General features: G+C 37.9%; 1 protein-coding gene across 5 annotated transcripts in view; it reads right to left on the bottom strand.

Moving 5' to 3' along the window:
* Window positions 1–20,499, bottom strand: part of frya (furry homolog a) — a 60,463-nt gene that overhangs the window by 39,429 nt on the left and 535 nt on the right. For 4 of the 5 annotated variants that reach the window (XM_079885492.1, XM_079885494.1, XM_079885495.1 and 1 more), the window contains exons 2-19: window positions 14,078–14,268; window positions 12,199–12,252; window positions 9,359–9,498; window positions 8,001–8,091; window positions 7,478–7,557; window positions 7,306–7,386; window positions 6,413–6,581; window positions 6,194–6,286; window positions 5,753–5,851; window positions 5,568–5,669; window positions 5,362–5,465; window positions 3,517–3,625; window positions 3,160–3,246; window positions 2,898–3,069; window positions 2,483–2,615; window positions 2,217–2,324; window positions 419–674; window positions 3–185 (exon numbers count right to left, since the gene is read on the bottom strand). In XM_079885492.1, the coding sequence (XP_079741618.1) occupies window positions 3–185; window positions 419–674; window positions 2,217–2,324; window positions 2,483–2,615; window positions 2,898–3,069; window positions 3,160–3,246; window positions 3,517–3,625; window positions 5,362–5,465; window positions 5,568–5,669; window positions 5,753–5,851; window positions 6,194–6,286; window positions 6,413–6,581; window positions 7,306–7,386; window positions 7,478–7,557; window positions 8,001–8,091; window positions 9,359–9,498; window positions 12,199–12,252; window positions 14,078–14,268 (2,252 nt within the window). Of the gene's footprint in view, window positions 1–2; window positions 186–418; window positions 675–2,216; window positions 2,325–2,482; window positions 2,616–2,897; window positions 3,070–3,159; window positions 3,247–3,516; window positions 3,626–5,361; window positions 5,466–5,567; window positions 5,670–5,752; window positions 5,852–6,193; window positions 6,287–6,412; window positions 6,582–7,305; window positions 7,387–7,477; window positions 7,558–8,000; window positions 8,092–9,358; window positions 9,499–12,198; window positions 12,253–14,077; window positions 14,269–16,410; window positions 16,757–20,499 lie in introns of those variants that run through there. The other variant, XM_079885493.1, reaches the window with a different exon arrangement.

The following is a 20,499-nucleotide window of genomic DNA, read 5'->3' as shown; positions in this document are numbered from 1 at the left end:
ACCTCAGTCTGCCCGATGGTGAGGAAGATTTGGCGGACCTCTCGCAGGATGGACACGGCTAGTTTGCGCGTGCCTGTCTGGCAGGAGCACAGCAGCACTAAAGCAAGACCCTCAACAGCATGCAGGACTGTAGAGTGAGGGGTCCGTTCAGCAGGCAGCCTGGAGCCAGAGCTATTCTGTAACAACTAAAGAGCACATACACAGATTTATTAATTATATTGTATTATATTATATTATATTATATTATATTAATTATTATTTAAAATATTGTGTATATTTTATATTATTTTACATTAATACTAAGCCTCAAATTGCTCAATTTTTTTTATTGCTGTCTAGAAGAAACACCAGAGATATCAAAGAGATTTTTTTGTGATTTTTTCTTCACTGAAGGCAATTTTATTTCCTTGCCACTTACTTCAGTGGAGCAGATCTTCGATGTGTCCAGGCTCTTGCTGGTGCTGAGAAGGGCCAGTTTCCACTGTGTGAGCAACTGCAGCAGTAGTTTAAGTGAGGAGTCCAGCAGGGTTTGGTGTGTGTCCTGAACCTCTCGGAGCAGAAAGCTGCAGTAGCCCAAGAGCACTTCCTCTCGCCAGTCTGAGAAGTCCACCAGCAGGCTCTGCAGGGAATTCTGGGCTATCAAACGCAGTTCATCATCCATATGGATGGTTAACCTGCCAGTAAAAAGATCACAAAATATGTTCATATATATATATATATATATATATATATGTATTGAAATTAATATGAATAATACATTTTATATAAAAATGTATTATATTTGTATTTATTATTATTTACTATATATATATATATATATATATATATATATATATATATATATATATATATATATATATATATATATATATATTAGGGCTGTCAAAAGATTAATCGTGATTAATCGCATCCAAAATAAAAGTTTGTGTTTAAATAATATATGTGTGTGTACTGTGTATAATTAAATTTGTATCTAGAAATACACACACATGCATGTATATATTTAAGAAAAATGTGTTATTTATATATAAAAAAATTATATTTATATATAATATAAATTATATATAAATATATACAATATATGTATGCAAATATTTCTTAAATATATACATGCATGTGTGTGTATTTATATATACAAAATAATTATACACAGTACACACACATATATTATGTAAACACAAACTTTTATTTTGGATGCGATTAATCGCGATTAATCTTTTGACAGCCCTAATATATATATATATATATACATATATATACAGTATATATATATATATAAAAAAAAAAAATTTTTTCACTATATATTTAAACATTAATTTAGATTTTTTACCTTTTTCCTGAAAGTGTTCAAAAAATGTCACCTTTAAAGGTGTCATCGAATGCCCATTTTCCATAAGTTGGTATGATTCTTTAGGGTCTTCATGTAAAGTTTGTAACATAGTTTGGTTAAAATTCCTCAATGGTTGTGTAAAACAACATCCTTTTTACCTCCTCAAAAACAGCTCTGTTCACAGCGACCCGTTTCGGTGCATGTCTCTTTAAATGAAAATGAGCAACTGCTCACCCCACCCCTCTCTTCTGTGGGGTGTGTGGACACGACACGTAAAGTGCTGCCTTGGCAGACAGTTTACAAATGGCTGAGGGTGGAAATATGCTAATACGGGACAGTTTGCCAGCGGTCGTGGGCGGAGCATGAGCAATATGACAACATATTGCTCAGAAAATCAAAACGGCTTAATTATTGAGAGTGTTTAGACTTTTTGAGGATAAAAAAAGGAGTGAATGGATTTTTTTCATTATATGGTGGTTGTGTCCACACACTGCAAACACCATATAAAAGTGAATTTTGCATCCGATGACCCCTTTAAAAGTGAATTTTGCATCCGATGACCCCTTTAAAATGTTCTCCTACATATCTAAATAGTACCATGCACTAAGACTTTCACCAAGATCTTTCACTACAGCGAAGAAGCTACTGCAGCTCCAGTGGTGGAAGTTCACAGAAAGCCTGAACTAGCTGGCTGACCTAATGGCTTAAACATGAAGAATTAAGTCTGATAAGACCAGACTCAGATTGCACTGGGACATCCTATTCAAGCTGGGGGCAGGGAGGGATCACATTACTGAATCTCTAGGAAACCTGACCATCGGGCAATTCGTCGAAGCAAATGTTTCCTGCTCACATGCCCATGCACACATCGAACAAATACACTCACCGAGCCAAAAGGTCTATGAGCTCTGACTTGGACATGCCATCGGGAAGGATGCGTGGAATGGCGGCCATGCATGTCCTAAAGAGGTCAATCTTGGGTTTCCTCTCGCCCCTGTCAGTATAGAGAGAGGTCACATAAGCTCAAACAGAAATGAGTGCACTGATAAGCTCAAGATTAGTTGGACTGATGGGTTGGACAGGTGTGTGCAGGGTATCAGATACACCAGATGAAACATTACTGGACATAGACAAGTGTCATGTGTGACATACGTAATCATTTCCTCGGGTTCCTTATTCAGCATCTGTGCGTTACTCAGCATCATACAGCGACCAACCTCCTTATCCAAATGTCTGAGGATATTGTCTAAAGCTTTCCGCACTTGGGGGTAATATAGGGACATTCCTAAGTGTTTGGAAAGACAAAAACAGTGGGAAAAAAAACTGTGATAGACAGTCATGTTCTTTAATAGTAACAGAGTTTAATGAGAAAATGTCAATCAATATCATTAAGAAGACTTTCTCTTTATGTTTTTGGTAAAGGTTTGCATTTCATTCATGTTTTTCAACTTATTCTTCTGTTTGTTATCCAGCACAATATCATTCATGCACTGAGTTTTCAGTTCCACAGACAAAAGTCTTGATTTTATTGAAATGATTCTTCTAAAAGTAGAATAGATCAACTCACCTATGACTTTAGCCTCATCTTCAGTCAGAGGTTTGCTCAGGAACGTCTTTTTGACTCGTAGTGTGTTTCCAGAAGGGAGCGTGGCCCCCGTGTTCGGCATGGGAGGCTCGCCATCTTTCTGCTGCAGCTTGTCGGCAATGACCAGGAATGCTCTGAGACCTATATTCATTCTCTACAGAACAGACATACACAAAATCAAGATATGAGTGCCATAACACTGAGATAAAGCTGCTACATCTATTGTAATTTAATAATACTTTACCTCTGGATTAAGACTAAAGGCTTTTGCAGGTTTCCCAACACACAGTAGGTCAAAAATGACTTCTTTCATTGCAAAGTCAAGTCTTTCCTGTAAGATAAATCAGAAAAAGGAAATGCAATTTGCATTTGTAATGATGTAGTATGCAAAAAATTGTAAATATTTTAAGAGAGAGTTGCAAATAATGATGGGAATCTAGCTGTCACTGTCTATTTATTTTGGTAACAACACTAATTCCTTTATCCTTAGATGCATGCACAGTTTGCACAACAAAGTCTTGTATAATGGTTTAACTGCTAACAAGAGATTAACACTGAGGTCTTAGTTTTAGATCTGACTGTTATTTAAGCGTAGACATACCTGTGCAATAAACTGGATAATTTTAACAAATATATTGAAAGGCATATCTTTAGGAACCACGCTGCGGGATCCTTTAGGGAACAGGGTCGTCACAATAGAGTTGAGGCGGCTGTGGGGACAAGATTGCAGTCTTTAGCAATAACAAGTTTTGGACAATGTCAAAGCATAGTGACACAGATAGCTTGTTATAAGTAGCATTCCATTACAGTGGCAGTCTTGAACCTGGCCTACTTGTGGAATTCGATTTTTAAGAGAGGTTTGTCCTCTTTGGGCTTATTCGCAGTGGTTGGTAAACCCTTAAGTCACAGCTTCATGATATGTAGCATTCAAATCCATGGTTTCTGATATTTATGACCTGCTATAATGCAATACACCCCTCTCGCAAGAACTATGAGCTGACAGGTTTTTCTGCATCATTTGAGCCTATTATGATCCTTGTGGTTCCAGAACTAACTTCTCCCTCCCATGCTTTAGATATCTAATATCATGCCAAACTTTGTTCCTCCTTAAATATTCACTACTGTTAAAAAGTTTGGGATCGGTAAGATGTTCTAATGTTTTTGAAAGAAGTCTCAGTAGTGCACAACACAAGAAAAATTAAAAAAGCAAATATAAGTTAACAACACAGTGGAATCAAGCCACAACACAATGGAAACGAGCTACAACATGACGAAAATGCTCTCGTTCATTTCTCGGCCCCCAGAGTTAAAGTGTTGTGGCATGTTTCTGTTGTGTTGTGGCGATTCCGCTGTGTTGTTAACTTAAAGTTTGCTGTTTAAATGTTGTTGTGCTGTGCATTAATGTGCCACTGTAGGAATCAAATGCTATACAGTATTTATTTGAAATACTATTTTATTTAGGTGAACAATCAACAGATAAAACATTTAAGTTCAAATAAAATTTGATTAGTTTTGGTGGTATGGTTAGGTTTAAGGGTGGGTTAATGGATAAGGGAAGGGTCAACAATGTAATTATAGCTGTAATTACAGAAATTAATTACAGATGTAATCACATGTAGGTATTTTTATGTACAATGTAAGTATGTACAGTACACAAATAATTGCATTGTATCAGTTGATTCATTTAAATGTTATTACATAGTACTTAAAGACACCTAAAATAAAGTGGGACCGTACTTTTATATAGTATGCATTATTCATTTCAAACTATGCATAAACTGAATAGCCCACAGTCAAAAAACTATCACCACAACTTCCTTTTCTGGTATTGAAATCCTCTAAGGGCATGTACACCCTTTCCCAAACAATGTCAACCATATATCATATTAATCCTTATTAATCTATTGTGGATTAGCTACATAAGACATCTAAACTTGTCCACTGTTCCTTTTTGGCCCTGAAGATCAAACAAGGGTGTGTATAAGGTTTAGTTTGCCAAGCTTTCAATTCCCAGAGGACGATTTTGGCGTTCCAACACCCATCACCCATGACCACCAGCCTCCCTTCTAGTCCTCTCCTTTCTCCACCCATTTTTGGCAGCACTGTCAGTAATTACCAAGTCTTCTACCCCTCCGCTTGAGGCATGACGACTGTAATGGATTGCTTGTTTACTCGCTGCCACTTAGAGGGCTGAGAGATGTGGTCACACCCCCGGCTCGGTGGACTGGCGGCCATGGGAGGGGCAGGGTACAGACTTGTTTTTATTATTATTACTTCTTTTCAGCCTTCTTGAACTCCATCAAGAAAGCTGGCATTCATAAGATGGACTATATTATGTAAAATCAGTTTACTGCAGACCTACCCACAGCTTGACTCTGGGGGCCTCGGATGGGTGTTTTGGTAGTGGCTTTAAACACAAGAAGCAACAGACCAAGGACGTGCTTACCCCTGTGTCGCAGTGTTGCTCTCGCATTTGATGCGGATCATGTAGACCCACAGAAGTCGGTAGAGGGACTCAAGCGCTACCCGTGCCATTTTAGGGTCCTTGCTCTGTAACGACAAAGTTTATTTAGTGAGCAATCCTGGTTGCTATTCTGGTTGAGTCACAAATTAATGTATAAAGAGAAACTATAACGTAGTGAAACCATATACCTTTAGATTTGAGAGGCAGTTGTTAAGGAAGACATGCCATCTGTTGAGGAAGAACTGCTTTTGGCTGACACACAGCAGACATGTTACCAGTGGGTACAAAGCCTAAAAGACCAGAGAGGGGTACGTAATGATCAGAGTGCCGTCAAAGAGTATGAAATACTATAGCTTATGAAAACCAGACTGACCAGAGAATGTTTCTTTCTTGTCGAAAGGTCCAAGGTGGTCTCATACAAGCTTTCCACAAAGTTCCTTAAACAAGGAACATTCACCTCATTCTTGACAGCCTATTAAAGGACAGAAAAGGCAATAATAATGAGGATCAAAATGTATTTAGACATTTCTAGCAAAGTAAATATTAAAAAAAAGAGTGAAATACACACACGATAGACAGATAGATAGATAGATAGATAGATAGATAGATAGATAGATAGATAGATAGATAGATAGATAGATAGATAGATAGATAGATAGATAGATAGATAGATAGATAGATAGATAGATAGATAGATAGATAGATAGATAGATATGTGTATATATATATATACTAAAACAATTACTGGAGTGAGTGGTGTGCAAAATGCATGTAAATAAGACATGTTGACAGATCTTAATAAGATTTCTCTAACCGCTGCTACAGGAACTAGAATTTCCACAAAGAGTCCAGCCAAAGCGTGTTTGATGTCTTTGTCCTTCACTTCCAGAAAATACTGTGCACACTCCTGTGACAGAAAGGAGCACAGAATCGTGAAACACAGGGTTTGCTTTCAGTATAAATTAATAAATAATTAAATAAATGAGCTCTGTGAAAGGAAGATTATCCAAATGTGTTAATTTTCTCTGTTTACCTGCATGAACTGAAAGGAGGCTTCAAACTCCTCAACAGGATACATCTTCACCCGGAAGAACTTCACACCCATTATGAGGCTGATGGTGCTTTGGACCACGTACGGGCTCTGCTCCTTCTGACGGAGCTCCTTCAGCTCACTCATGAACCTCTTTTTAACAGCAGGAAATCTACAAAAAAAAAAAGAAAAAGATTGGCAGATAAAATCACTGGCTTGTGGGCAACATAAGTTTTACGCTACACAAGCACTCACAAATATCTAAATGTTAGATTTATAAAAAAATAAAATAAAAAAAACTTTACTCCTTTTAAGATTTACTCATTTCAGTGACATTCCCTGATATTTCCAGATTTTCCATGATTGTAGAAATCCTGTAAACTATTGCATGCTCAAAGTAGATATCAAAAACAAAACAAAAAAATAAATAGATAAATTATTCACTGGACATTTTCACCATGTTGTTTGGTAAGAGCGTACACTGTGGTTGGAAACGAATAGCACTGCTGCCGTTGCCCTCTCATTAATCAGACCCTGAGCTGTCAAATAAGACAACCAGAGACCTGGTAACATCTACTGAAAAAGCAAGGACCAACAGACCAATATTCCCCAGAATATTTCACTCAGGCAGAAATAAAATAGACATGCAGAAGCAACTGTTCTACCACAACGACAGGGGCGCAGTTGTTTTGTAGACTAACACACACATTATGGGAATGACACTACAGAGGATGCTAAGCATCCAGACCACTTGACAGCTATGCTCTTCTGAAGATCTAGAAACTCACAAAGGCTCATTTTCAGGCCTAGTATGCTTTTCCACATGTTACAAAAAACATAGTTCAACATTGCTAAATACAAATAATGTTGACTTTGTTGGATTGACGAGTACTCACTTTGCTTGTGCTAAAACTCCAATCACTTCGGCATAGAGATCAGCTACAATGTGCATGTTGGCAGTGTTGGGACCGTGATACCTGGTCATAATAAAACACATGTAAAAATGTATAGGTTTCTATGAATTTATTTTACTAAATGTATCCAATAGAGAATTCTAAAGTATCTTACCCCTCTTTATATTTAAAGTGCTTAAAAGCCAAATGAATGACTTCATGGACCAAACCATCCACAACTGGGTGGAGGGGCATCTGGTCAAATGGGAAAAACACAAACAGTATCACATTTAATAACATGGCTCTCTGGAATACTTGATTCTGATTGGTCCATTGTGGCTTTCAAATACTTTTGTATAATAACCAGTAAACTGTATATCAACAGTCTCTTCTAAGGTGGAATCTATTGCTAAATTTGCCATTGTGGGTTAGGGTTAGTAAACAATTTGTCAAAGCAAACAATAAATAGCATAGACTTTGTTCATTACACAGTTCACAATTGTGATAGTAACTGTTACTTCTTATTCATTTATATTTTCTGTATGGGTGTCTGGCAGGGCAGTAACTACCATTGATTCTTGGTGATGTTCGACAGAACAACGTGTGCACTCTAACATATTTGATGTCTGTTAGTTACAGTATTTGCATCTAAACTTTGTTAGATGTGAATCAAAGTGCGTGTGCCAGTTGGACGTTACCTGTTTCAGAACCTCTATGAGCACAAGAGAGAAGATGAAGTCGATGGCTAGGTCTCTCCTCTCGAGCAGATAATCTTTTTGCTGCTCATCACTGGGAAATGGAGAGAGAGAGAATGTAAACAGATCATGTAAGCCAATTTTGCTCCCACCCTCTCACACATTCACAGACTAAAGTATCATTTGTCAATGATGAAATGGAGTTTTGCACTCCAGCTACAGGAAGCAGAAGTCACAGAAGCATCAACAACCAGTTGTCTGTCTGATGTCACTGGGCTATTTTGGCACGATTGTGCCAAATCCAGTTACGACAGAACTTATCAGGCCAAGTGACAACATTGTATTGCTGTCTCATTGCTCTCTTTTCACATTCATTAAAGGCCCTATGAATTGGTAATTTACACTACCATTCAAAAGTTTATAGAGTCTGTAAGATGTTTTAATGTTTTTTCTCTTATGCTCATCCAGGTTGCATTTATCTGACCAAAATACAGTAAAAAAAAAAAGTAATATTGTGAAATATTTTTACAATTGAATATAACTGTTTTCTGTTTAGAACTGTTTTTATATTTAAAAATGTAATTTATTCCTGTGTTGGCAAAGCTAAATTTTCAGCATCATTACTTGCATCCGAATCATTCAGAAATCATTATAATATATAATATGCTATATATTATATATTTTTATGGAAACCTTGATTGGTTACAGTGTGGTTGAAGAAAGGTCAAATAAAAAGGCTGGATTTAAATGCAGCAGTTCAACTTTATTTATAAACCCAAAAGAAACCAAAATAATGCATAGAAATCCGGAACAGAACAACCAACATCAGACGAGAACAGACAATGAACTGAACAAACACAGGATTTAAGAAAAACTTAACTAATCAAAGAAATGAACAACAGGTGCACATGATAATCAAATCAACAAGAAACCATAGAAACAAACTCAGTCACAGGAAACCTCCCAAAACAGATACAGACACAGATAATCCCTTACAAACACATTTTTCCAGGTTTGTTTAATGGACAGAAAGTTCAAAAGAACAGGATTTAAAATAAAGTCCTGAAATAGAAATCTTTTGAAACAATTTAAACTGATGTAAAAAAAGAAAAAGAAAAACATTTTATATATATATATATATATATATATATATATATATATGTGTGTGTGTGTATGCAGGAGTACGTAACATATAAATGGCTCTAAAGTTAATGGATAAAACTCCAATTCTGAATTCTTTAATACGCATGAAGCAGACTTGTTTTACTAAACTGCATTATGCATAATTAAGTACATCATACTGTATCAAGCTTAAATGTTCAGCATTATCTATATGTACAAACTGTACAAACAGGACTCACTTTTTGGGCTTTGTATTTGAACGTGGTCTGTACTCGTGGGATTCATCGTCAACTCCGTTCTGTCTTTTGTACCAGTCAAACAGGGTGCGCAAGATAGATGGTAGGCAATACTCGGCCAAAGAACTCATTGTGCTTATCAACTGAAAATGAAAGGAGAGAATGTATTAATCACCACATAAACAAACAAAAAATATACCTAGAGCATAGTACTGTATATAGGCCATGAATTTCATAGTGCATCTTCAGGAGAAAATTATTTTGAGTGTGGAGGTGGTATTGATGAAAGCAGGGGATTTTGTGTGAGTATGTGTCTTAAATGTGTCTGTAGGATGCAAAGAAAGTGAGTAAAGGGGAGGGAGTTGGGGTAATAAGTGCAGGAAGGAAAGGCGGTCCCTGGTGAGGACTCAACACACAGGGAAGGGAGGGAAAAAGGGCGGATTCAGGGGCTCAGGGTGAACACAGCGAGCCCTTCATTCCCAGATGAACCCTGGGAGAAGAATCCCCTCTCAGTGAGGCTCCTGAAAAGCCCAAGGGATCATGGGTACAAACACAGCCCTGTGAGCTCTGAATGAGGCTGCTATTCACCTGCCTCCAACACACACACACACACACACACACACACACACACACACACACACACACACACACACACACACACACACACACACACACACACACACACACACACACATATACATGCATACAGAAACAAACTTACAAACTCAGGGCAGAGAACACACACTCCACCCAAGCCAGCAATAAAAAGCCCTTTCATTCTAGACTTTCAATGCATTTACTCAAGGGTATCTGAAATTAAATTCAGTTTTTTAGACATTTCGTACATTTATTCATTTTGCAGATACTTTTGTCATTAATTTACAAATGAGATTGAGAATTATAATCATATAACAAAGCTCAACAATAAGGATTTTTGTCCTGCTTTCTCAGTCTGGCTATTGGTTCAGAGTTCTACTTGCCTCACATGGACCCCAACTCAAAATTATATATACTTTTTAGATTAGCCAAAACATTTTGACCATCTGTCTAATATTCTGTTTGTCCTCCGCGTGCTGCCAAAACAGTGCCAACCCTCCAAAGCATAGACTCTACAAGAGCCCTCAAGGTGTCCTGTGGTCTCTGGCACCAAGAAATTAGCAGCAGATCCTTCAAGTCCTGTAGGGTTGAGAGGTGGAGCCGCTGTGGATCGAACTTGTTGGTCAAGCACATCCCACAGATGCTCAACTGGAATGAGATCTGGGGAATTTGAAGGCCAAGGCAACACCTTGAACTCTTCATCGTGTTCCTCTAACCATTTCTGAACAATGTGTGCAGTGTGGCAGGGTGCATTATCCTGCTGAAAGAGGTCACTTCCACCAGGGAACGCCATTGTCATGAAGGGGTGTACTTGGTCTGCAACAGTATTTAGGTAGGTGGCACATGTCAAATTTATGTCCACATAAATGGATGGACCCAGGGTTTCTCAGCAGAACATTGCCCAGATCATCACACTCCCTCCACTGGCTTGTCGTCTTCCCACAGTGGATACTGCTGCCATCAGTTCCCCAGATAAACAGCACAAATGTACACAGCTGTCCACATGATGTAAAAGAAAATGGGACTCATCGGACCAGGTGACCTTCTTCCACTGCTCCAAGGTCCAGTACCGACTCCATTGTAGGCACTCTGATTGGTCTGCGGCTACGCAGCCCGATACGCAGCAGAGTGCGATGCACTGTGTCTTGTGACACATTTCTCCAGTAACATCATTGAAATTTTCTGTGAATGGTGCAACATCGGTTCTATCAGTTCAGACCAGACAGGATAGCCTACATTGCCTTGTTCATCAATGAGCCTTGGACACGCCCGATTTGTGGTTTGTCACTCCTTGGACCACTGTCTGTAGGATCTCACCACTGCTGACCAGGAGCAAAACACAAGGCTTGCCCTTTCAGAGGTGCTCTAACCCACTTGTCTGACCATAACAATTCGGCCCTTGCCAAAGTCTCACAGGTTTTTACTCCTGTCCATTTCTGCTGCATCCAACACATTTACTACAAGAATTGATTGGTCACTAACAATCTAACCTACTCAGAAAATGTTAGGAAATGATAAACATTTTTCGCTTCACCTGTGAGTGGTCATAATGTTTTGGCTCATCAGTGTATCTAGTACATATATATATCACATTTGTGTGTGTGAAATTGCAAAGAAAATATGCAACAAAAAAAATGACATAGTTATAATTTACAGGAAACTAGACAGAAAAAGAAATCTGGAAAGTAATGACACGATCAATGCATGTACAATATATGATCAAAGAATATAAGATATAACACTGTTCCAATACAGTGAGGGACTGGCCTGAAGCTCTTACACTGGCCCTGGGTCAAAATACAACCCTTATTGTTGAGCACTGTATAAAATAACTAGAAATGATGTGCAAATTATGGAGAAATAATGTCTCACACACTGCATGAAATGTTTTGAAGACAAGATGGAATACACAATCTCTCCTATGTATTGTGAATTTCAGGTATAAAACTCTCTTATCTAATCTATAAGAGATGCAAATTGACTTGTTCATTCCCAGACAGACAGACGAGCCAAAAACCACATCAAGCTTTTACAGAGGTCACTTTAAATGCTTTAAAGGCCAGACAGATCCATGAATCTATTTTAATAATTCAAAAAGTCAGATTAATTTTTGGCACAGCTGGGCAGCTAAAAAGCTGTCTCTTGTCTTTCCGCTGTGACATCTGTCCACAGACTAGACGTGTGGACGTGCGCGTGCAATATGTTCGGGGGGGGGGGGGGGTGTTCAGGAAGCAAACTGTACTTACTTGGTCAAACTGGGGATCTTCACTCCTCTGAAGAGACTTTATCAGAGGTTTTTCCTGTAAAAACAACAGAAACATAATTGCTAGAGTAAATATTATTCAAGCAATTCTAGCTAAAAGTGATTCCTTATGGTTTCCTTGATTAAATGCAGCTCTGTAACAACATCATGCATTTTAGCAGCTACTGTACACTACCATTCAATAGTTTGGAGTCGGAAAGAGGTCTCTTCTGCTCACCAAGGTTGAATTATTTGATCAAAAATAGTCATTTTTACAGCAAATAACTGTTTTCTATTTCAATATATTTTAAAACGTAATTTATTCCTGGATGGTAAAGCTAAATTTTCAGCATCATTACTCCAGTTGTCAGTGTCACATGATTCTCCAGCTGCTCAAGAAACATTTATTATTATTATCAATGTTGAAAACAGTTGTTTCATTATTCCTTGATGAATATAAAGTTCAAAAGAAGAGCATTTATTTGAAATATAAATCTTTTTGTACCATTATAAATGTCTTTCCTGTCACTTTTTCATCAATTTAAAAAATTATTGCACAATAAAAGGTTGTTTTTTTGTTTTTTTTTATGACCCCAAACTTTTGAACAGTAGTGCATACACAAACAGAGCCACCAGCACAGTCTTACAATGTGAAAAAGCTGATCTTAGCAACTATCATGGATCGGAGCTGCTGATTAAACATCACATGTTGTGTTAAAAAACAAACTGACCTTCATTCTGTACTCCTACTCTAGAAAGATTTTTCAATCGAGCACCAGAATTGTGTGTAAATTCTTTTCAGGCAACAGCAGAGTTGATAACCGATTTGAATATTCAAATAGTATTATTGTTTTAATGAACTCCAGGCCCAGAACACACTGTCTTCTCTGACTCTTAGAATCTACAGGGTTTGTCAAACATAGCCTAACACTTTCAGACCGTGTTAAATTTAAGAGCCCACTGAAGCAACCCTTTCATCTTAGGTTAATAAATATTTCAGTGGCTTGAGTCATTTGAGGGAGAAACAGATGAGGGGGCGGATGAGGACAGTGCAATATCCCTCAAGGCTTTCATACGAGGTTAATGGATCACCTTATGCTCTTGCAGGACTTTTCTCCACTACTGAATTAAATGACTGGGGAATAGTTTAAGACATGTATGACTGACTCATAGAAACATTCAGTTATGTTCGAAGAGATCCTTAAACAAATGTAAAAAAAAAAAAGACACTGCAGCTATGAATCGCTCAATTTACTGTCCAGTAAGAGGGATGTATAAATAAACTGGTCATAATCAAGGTCATATTCTTATGTATTAAGTGTATTATGTATTACCTGATCTTGGTTATTGGTTCAGGGGGTCACCAATTAGAGGACAAAAGATGAGCTCATCCTGATAGCAGCAGGGACACAATATATCTGTCCTGGGAGGGTTAATTAAAAATAGTCTGCCTGCCGGTCATGAAACTAGCAGCTTGCTGTTAAACACGTGCAGGTGAACTTGCCAGTTGTCTGGGAAATACTAACAAGGCTGGCTAAGTGTTCAAGGTCCTTAGAGATAAACAATCTGTTTTGTACAGAACAAGCATTGTACACTAAAATCTCATCCGTATTTTCAATGCCCGGCAGATCTAAATTTCATTTCTATTAGCAAGGATCATACAGGGTCACATTAAGGTGAAAGCTGCTGAGCTGCATAAACAACTAGGCAGGCCGAATAAAAAAAGGATTAGCTGGATTAGCTTATATTTCATTGATATCTTCTGAGCAATCAATCCCACAGTCTAAATGGTCAACCCTCAACACAATCTTCAAAGACTGATTTGTCTCTGAGGATTTGAGTGGTCATAGGTCTTCAATAGTTCATTCAGAAATGTCACTCACCAGAGGTTCGGCCATGACAATGCGTATTTTGCGCTCAGAGATGGTGGTGAAGTTGGCAAAGAGGCTCTTGAGCACGTACTCGCCCGGCCGGCTCTCTGGGTCCACGCTGATGGGCATCATGGCGGGCGGCCCCTTCTCACCCTGTGAGCAGCAAACCGGGGGGACGGGAGGCTTGCTGTACCCTGGTGAAGCTTTGGACAAAAAATATAAAATATTATTAATATTATAAATAAAGAAAAATACAGGAAAGACTTTTTTAAATTAATAATAATACTAATCATAACAAATGTTATTCATCTGAAAGGCAAGCAAATGAAAAATGATTGTAAGAAGTTTGTATTTGTCTTTTTCAGAATTTAACATCTGCATTTTTTCAGAATAAATCAGAAACTATTTGAATGAATAGTCAAGTATTGTGTTCCAGACAATGACAGTTTCCTAATCCAGACAGTGAAATCCACTTCAGAATTCCCCAAACCTTCCCATTCTGTAGCTTGCCAGCAACATGTGTACACAAAGTAACACCTAGCTTTCCTCAACACCAACTAAAATAACACCCTAGAAGCAGAAGGTACAACTTTATATATTTTTTTTCCACATAGCTCACAAACACACAGAGAGAAGCTACTGGACAGACTGTACTGTAAGTGACGGTGGTCGAGTTGCAGAGGGGGCATGTGACAGTCACAGCAGTGTTCATTTTGACAATAAATTTTGGTCTAGTTTTAGACGCTTATCATATGTTGACGAAAACAGACTTCGCTCCACATGGATTAAACTGCGTTTTGCTTTCCCTTAAACAGAACAAAAAGATAGTCTGTATGTCACCCACAGCATTTCACCTCCACAAACATACAACAACAGCAACAAACATACAAGCAAGTTAATTTCTTCTTTTTACTTAACGGTATAGTGGAGGATTTTCTTTTTCCGGGTGGATCATCAAGACTATTGGTCCTCCTAAGTGTCAATCATTCTGGTGATATGTTTACGTAAGGCCTTCGTACGTGCTCGTGCACACGATTCACACGATGGCGTGCGCTCAAAACACAGGTTGGGCTTCACACTGATGCCTCAGTCGCGAAGTTTCTACTTGACAGGTAAAGTTTGGCATGCTATTTGGAGAAATCCATTTAAAATCACTGCTAGTAAAAGTTAATGTAAGCTATGATTAGCTCGTGCATACGTTTAATAGGCGTTCCCTCTCGGGAGCAGGTAGAGTGTTGCGCATGTGCATTTTTTCAAAAAGTGGAGAGGGCGGTTCTTTTCTAAAATTCGGGAAAATCCTCCGCTATACCTTTAACTTTTTTAATCTTTTTATTCAATCTAAAGTCTACTATATTTTAATATATTTAATAAAGTTTAAATACAAAGTTCTGTCATGAAACTCTAAATGGCGCGTGCTGATAGGTCCTGGACTCAATCTGCTTGCAATCACATCATTCTCTAATGGGCAGAACTGATTAGTTCCTGCTGTGTCAGTAGCCAATGAGCTCGCTGCTCGACATTCAAATACCTATCGTTTGCTATAGCAGTGCAGCGCGCTTTCAGAAACCCTCCACCTTCCCCAGCTCCACCTGTATAGATCTGCTAATTGGTGATTCATCCATGCATGTACAGCAGCAGCACGTCTTATGTTGGGGCCACACCAAAAGATATTTAAAATCTAATAAGATTTTCTCCGGCTCCGACGTTCTTCCGAGCAGGTTTGGTCACTCTTAACACACCTCACACCACAGGAAAATCTGATAAGATAATCTGAAGAACCATCAAGATAATCAGGACTTCACTTAGGATTGTCGAAAGGGGAGAAATCGGCCCGAATATCTCGTGTCGTGTGTGTATTGGCAGTGGCAAGTTCTGTATTTGCTCTACAGCAGCAGCAGCGTAGCAGATCTATTCTGCCAAGACCGAAAGAATTAACATTGTCATACTCATTACCATGCCAAACTCTCAGAGAGTTGTCATGACAGAACTGTATTCATTTATAAATATTCAATAATAAAAATTGCATTCAGTTTGATTGCATTCAACATAACTGCACAATCATTCACTCACATACAAGGCCCCTAAAAAGGTTGCTAACAAACATTTATTGTTGATGATTTGGCTTAATTTCATCAAACCATCTTAGACCAATATATTTCTTCAAAATGAACAGCCACTGTAACAGGAGTCTCTTTTTTTGCTATAATATTATCTAAACACCAATTAAATCTCATGGACAAGTCTGAAGCTTGCTTTGCACTCATTCATTTGTCTCCGTTTACTAGTCTCATCTTAACTCAGAGATTCTCACTTCCCTTTCTCTTTTTCTCTTTTGTATCACCTACCCAGGCCCTTGATGAAGTTCACCATGCTGGTTTTATTCCAGCACATTGCTGTGCTATCCATAGTGGGGGAGTAGTATATTTGATCCAGTTTTCCAAACCTCACACGGCCTTATCAATCATTCCAGTGATGGCGGGACCTTCTCCGGTTCGCCACCTGCCCCATACTGTAACGTCCCAGTGCGAGTTGAAACAAAAAAAGTCAGAAAATTGTGTGATAACAAATCCAGACGTGTGCTCGCTTCTTCTGAAGGCTCTCTATTGCAGTGTAAATGTCCACTGCCTCTCGAGACTGAAGGTCAGCCTGGAATTTTTAGCTGAGGTCTGGGCAAGTGTGCAGGACTGACATGTTACAGTGGCATAGCTGCAGGGCTATATTTATCCCTGTGTACACACTATACGTCCTGATCTCCCCTCTGCCACTAACCAACAGTGTAAACATCATTTGATTGGGCACAGACTCACTCACTCACTCTCACTCCCTTGTCTGCTCGTACGTAAAAACACAGACGGCGTAAAGCAAGATAAACTATCTGAATTCCACTGACTGACTCCATTACACAATCTTTCCTTGGGAAAACAGCCATTGGCAGAAAATGGGATGCCAACAAGGCTTGCAAAATTCAATAAAAAATATTGTAAACAAAATGCAAACAGAACTCATGCCATCAAATGTCAATAAATAAAGATTCAATAAGCAAACTACAATTCCATGATGCTGACGAAATCAAATAAAAATGACAGTATAATATAAAACCATTACTTTTTAGTTATTTAATATCATACAAGTATATGCATCATATACATACTACTTTTCAAACATTTGGGGTTGGTGAGATCTGCATTTATTTGATCACTAATATGGTAAAAACAGTAATATTGTGAAATATAATTACAATTCAATATAATGGTTTTCTATTTTAATATATTTTAAAATGACACTTACATTTTCCTGTAATTGCAAAGCTGGATTTCCTATGGTGTCATGTGATCCTTCAGAAATCATTCTATTTGTTGCTCAAGAAACATCCATGATAAAAACAGTTATAACAGTTAGTGATAAAAAACAAAAAAAAATTCAGGATTCTTGGATGAAAAGTAAAAAAAGCAGCATTTATTTGAAACAAAAATCTGCTGTGACATTATAAATGTCTTTACGGTCACTTTTGATAAATTTAATGCATCCTTACTGAATAAAAGTATTCATTTCTTTATAAAAAAATGACTGACCCCAAACTTTTGAATGGTAGTAAAATATTAAATAAAACAATCAGGACAAAAGAGCTCAGCAACGACTAAGTCTATATATATATATATATATATATATATATATATATATATATATATATATATATATATATATGAAGTTTACACTTATTCGTTGCTGAGCTCTTTCGTCCTGATTGTTTGCCATGATTCTCTCACTTGGTTAGTGTAGCATTAACTGAAAAAAAGTTTCAATTGCGCTGACTTGATGACTTCAACATAAGCGATAAGTCTATCTTAAAAAGTCATTAAAAAGAAAATGATCTATGGAGTAAATGTATGCGATTCCATCAGGTTGCTAGGGAGACTGCCATAATAAGTGAAACCAACTAGCAACAGAATACCCTAGTAGCAACCACCTAGCAACTCCCTAGTAAGTATTTTAACACCTACAGTATAGCAACAGGACAGCAACGCTCTGGCTAACACCCAGGCATTATGGCGGTGGATTTTGCATGTGCAAGCACCACTCTCATTTTCTTCAGAAAACTACAGTTTTTGACAGAAGTGGTAAACGGGTCACTCTGTGCTCCAGTGCCAGTCTGGATGATTACGGCAGCCTGATGCATTACATGTGATTCTGCAAACAAAAGATGGGCTCAGACAGAGCATTACATCAGCGTTCTGCAGAGGAGCCTCTGAGCATTGAGCTGCTCCCAACAGGGACAATATAAGACATAGAACAACGCCTCTCTATTTCACAAACACACGCACACACATTGACATGAGACATACATAAACACAAATACAGTATACAGACATATTTTGAACCTCTTTTTTTCTTTCTAAAACAAATCCTGTTGAGTTCTTGCTCAGGGATGGACAACAAGCATGGAAAAAAACATCTAACAAAATCCCCCTCTGATGTAAAAGATGTGGGCTTTTTACATTCATAGACCCCAACTGTGTACAAAAGATCCCTGGGGACAACTGACATAACTGCAAATGGGACCAATAAAGCCTCATCCATTTTCAGATGGTTATCAGGCTGTTAGCATTGAAAGCCCACTCATATCCCACTGGTTACTTTCATCAACGAACAGAGAAAAGTTCTCAACGAGAAGTGATGTTTTGATAACTTCAGGTATGTCAAATCTTTGAAGTGACTCTCATAAGTGCAGAATTGTGACAAATGTTGATCTAGAGTGACGTAAAAGTCGCATGAATTCCGATTTGACTGTTCAGATTGAGGTCACATTGCAAAACACCTGTATCAGATTTAGGACAACATATGAAAGGCCCAAATCGGAATTGAAAAGATCAGCTTCCATGTGGTTTGTGCTGTTCACACTGTTATGGTGGGAAAAAACAGATCTGAGTCACATGTGAACATTTGGGCCACATTTGCTTGCAGTCTGAACGTAGCTTTGGCGTCCTAAACAAGAAACTAAAGACACGAGCATTATTTTTAAACACACAGAATAAGGGTAACTCTGAACAACAAGGTTTCATTTGTTAACATAATTAACTACATTAATTAATTAACATGAAATAACAGTGAACAATACTTCTACAGTACTTATTAACCTTAGCTAATGATAATCTCAACATTTACTAATCAAAATTGTTTATCTGTTAACATTCCTTAATGCACTGTAAACAAACATGATTGAGCATTTTTATTAACTAACATTAACAAAGGTTCAAAAGATATTGATCATTGTTACAGTAGTTCATGTTAGTTAATGCACTAACTAATGTTAACAAATAAGACCTTTTTGTAAATTGTTACCAGACTAAAGCCCTTCAAAGAATAGAAGGCAAAAAATGACATCCAGAGGTCACATCAGTCGCCCGTGGGCATCCACACCTATAGTATACTATAACCCGAAGAAACAGGATCAGGTTTTGTAAAGTTGCCCGAAAACACTGTACCGATTGAAGAAAGTTGGCTATCCCTGTGTCATATAGAAAGGTCAGGATTACAAACAGAAAAACTGAAAGATGAGATACGTTCGCAGATATCTGAGCCGTGCTGATTATGACAGCTAAATAACAAGGACATTTTTCCTGCATTTAGCCATTAGGCCTAAGGACACTCGCAGCTCTAAACCTCTGAGCCAGAGCTAAAAATATGTTTGGTACACTGTGCAGCGCACATTTGATTTAGTGATAAGAACGTTTCACCCATTTACTCTGAGGCAGAGAGAGAGAGAGAGAGAGAGAGAGATTATGATTTGGTCTAAATTATTATTTTTATTCATGTTTGATAGCACTCTGGCTTGAAAAGAAGGTGTTTCGTAATACGCAGAAAATATATTCGCTTCTAAATGACAAAAAAATTCTGTAAAAACAACATATAAAACATACAAATGTATGAGGGAGAGAGAGAGAGAGAGAGAGAGAGAGAGAGAGAGAGAGAGAGAGAGAGAGAGAGAGAGATTTTGTTTTTTAAACAAATACTTTTTTATTGTTTACACAACAAAAAGTATGTTTAAGCTATTAAAAATAAATCAACATTGATTTCTAAAGGAGACACTGCCACTCTCACTGCCACTGCTGCTGCAAGCTGATTGGCAGAGGGCTGACCAGCCCTCACAGCTGATTGGTCGGTTAGGCTGGTGAGAACAGGCACCTGATGTACACTGCTCTTGGGAGCATACTGTGTACCACAACACCAAGACAGGGATTACTAAGCAAAATAGACAAAAATGTCAGCCAAACTGAAAATTCAACCTCATGTCATTCCAAACCTCTGTCTTTCTTACTTCTGCGAAACACACACAAAAAGATATTTTTGGAAAAATGTCTCTGTGCTTTTCGTCCATACAATAAAAGTCAATGGGGTGTTTTGGATGCCAACATTCGTCAAAATATCTTCTTTTG

Source organism: Squalius cephalus, assembly GCF_949319135.1.
Source record: "Squalius cephalus genome assembly, chromosome: 11".
Lineage (NCBI taxonomy): Eukaryota > Metazoa > Chordata > Actinopteri > Cypriniformes > Leuciscidae > Squalius > Squalius cephalus.
Note: the sequence above shows the minus strand (reverse complement) of the source record. Positions and strands in the feature narration are given on the sequence as shown.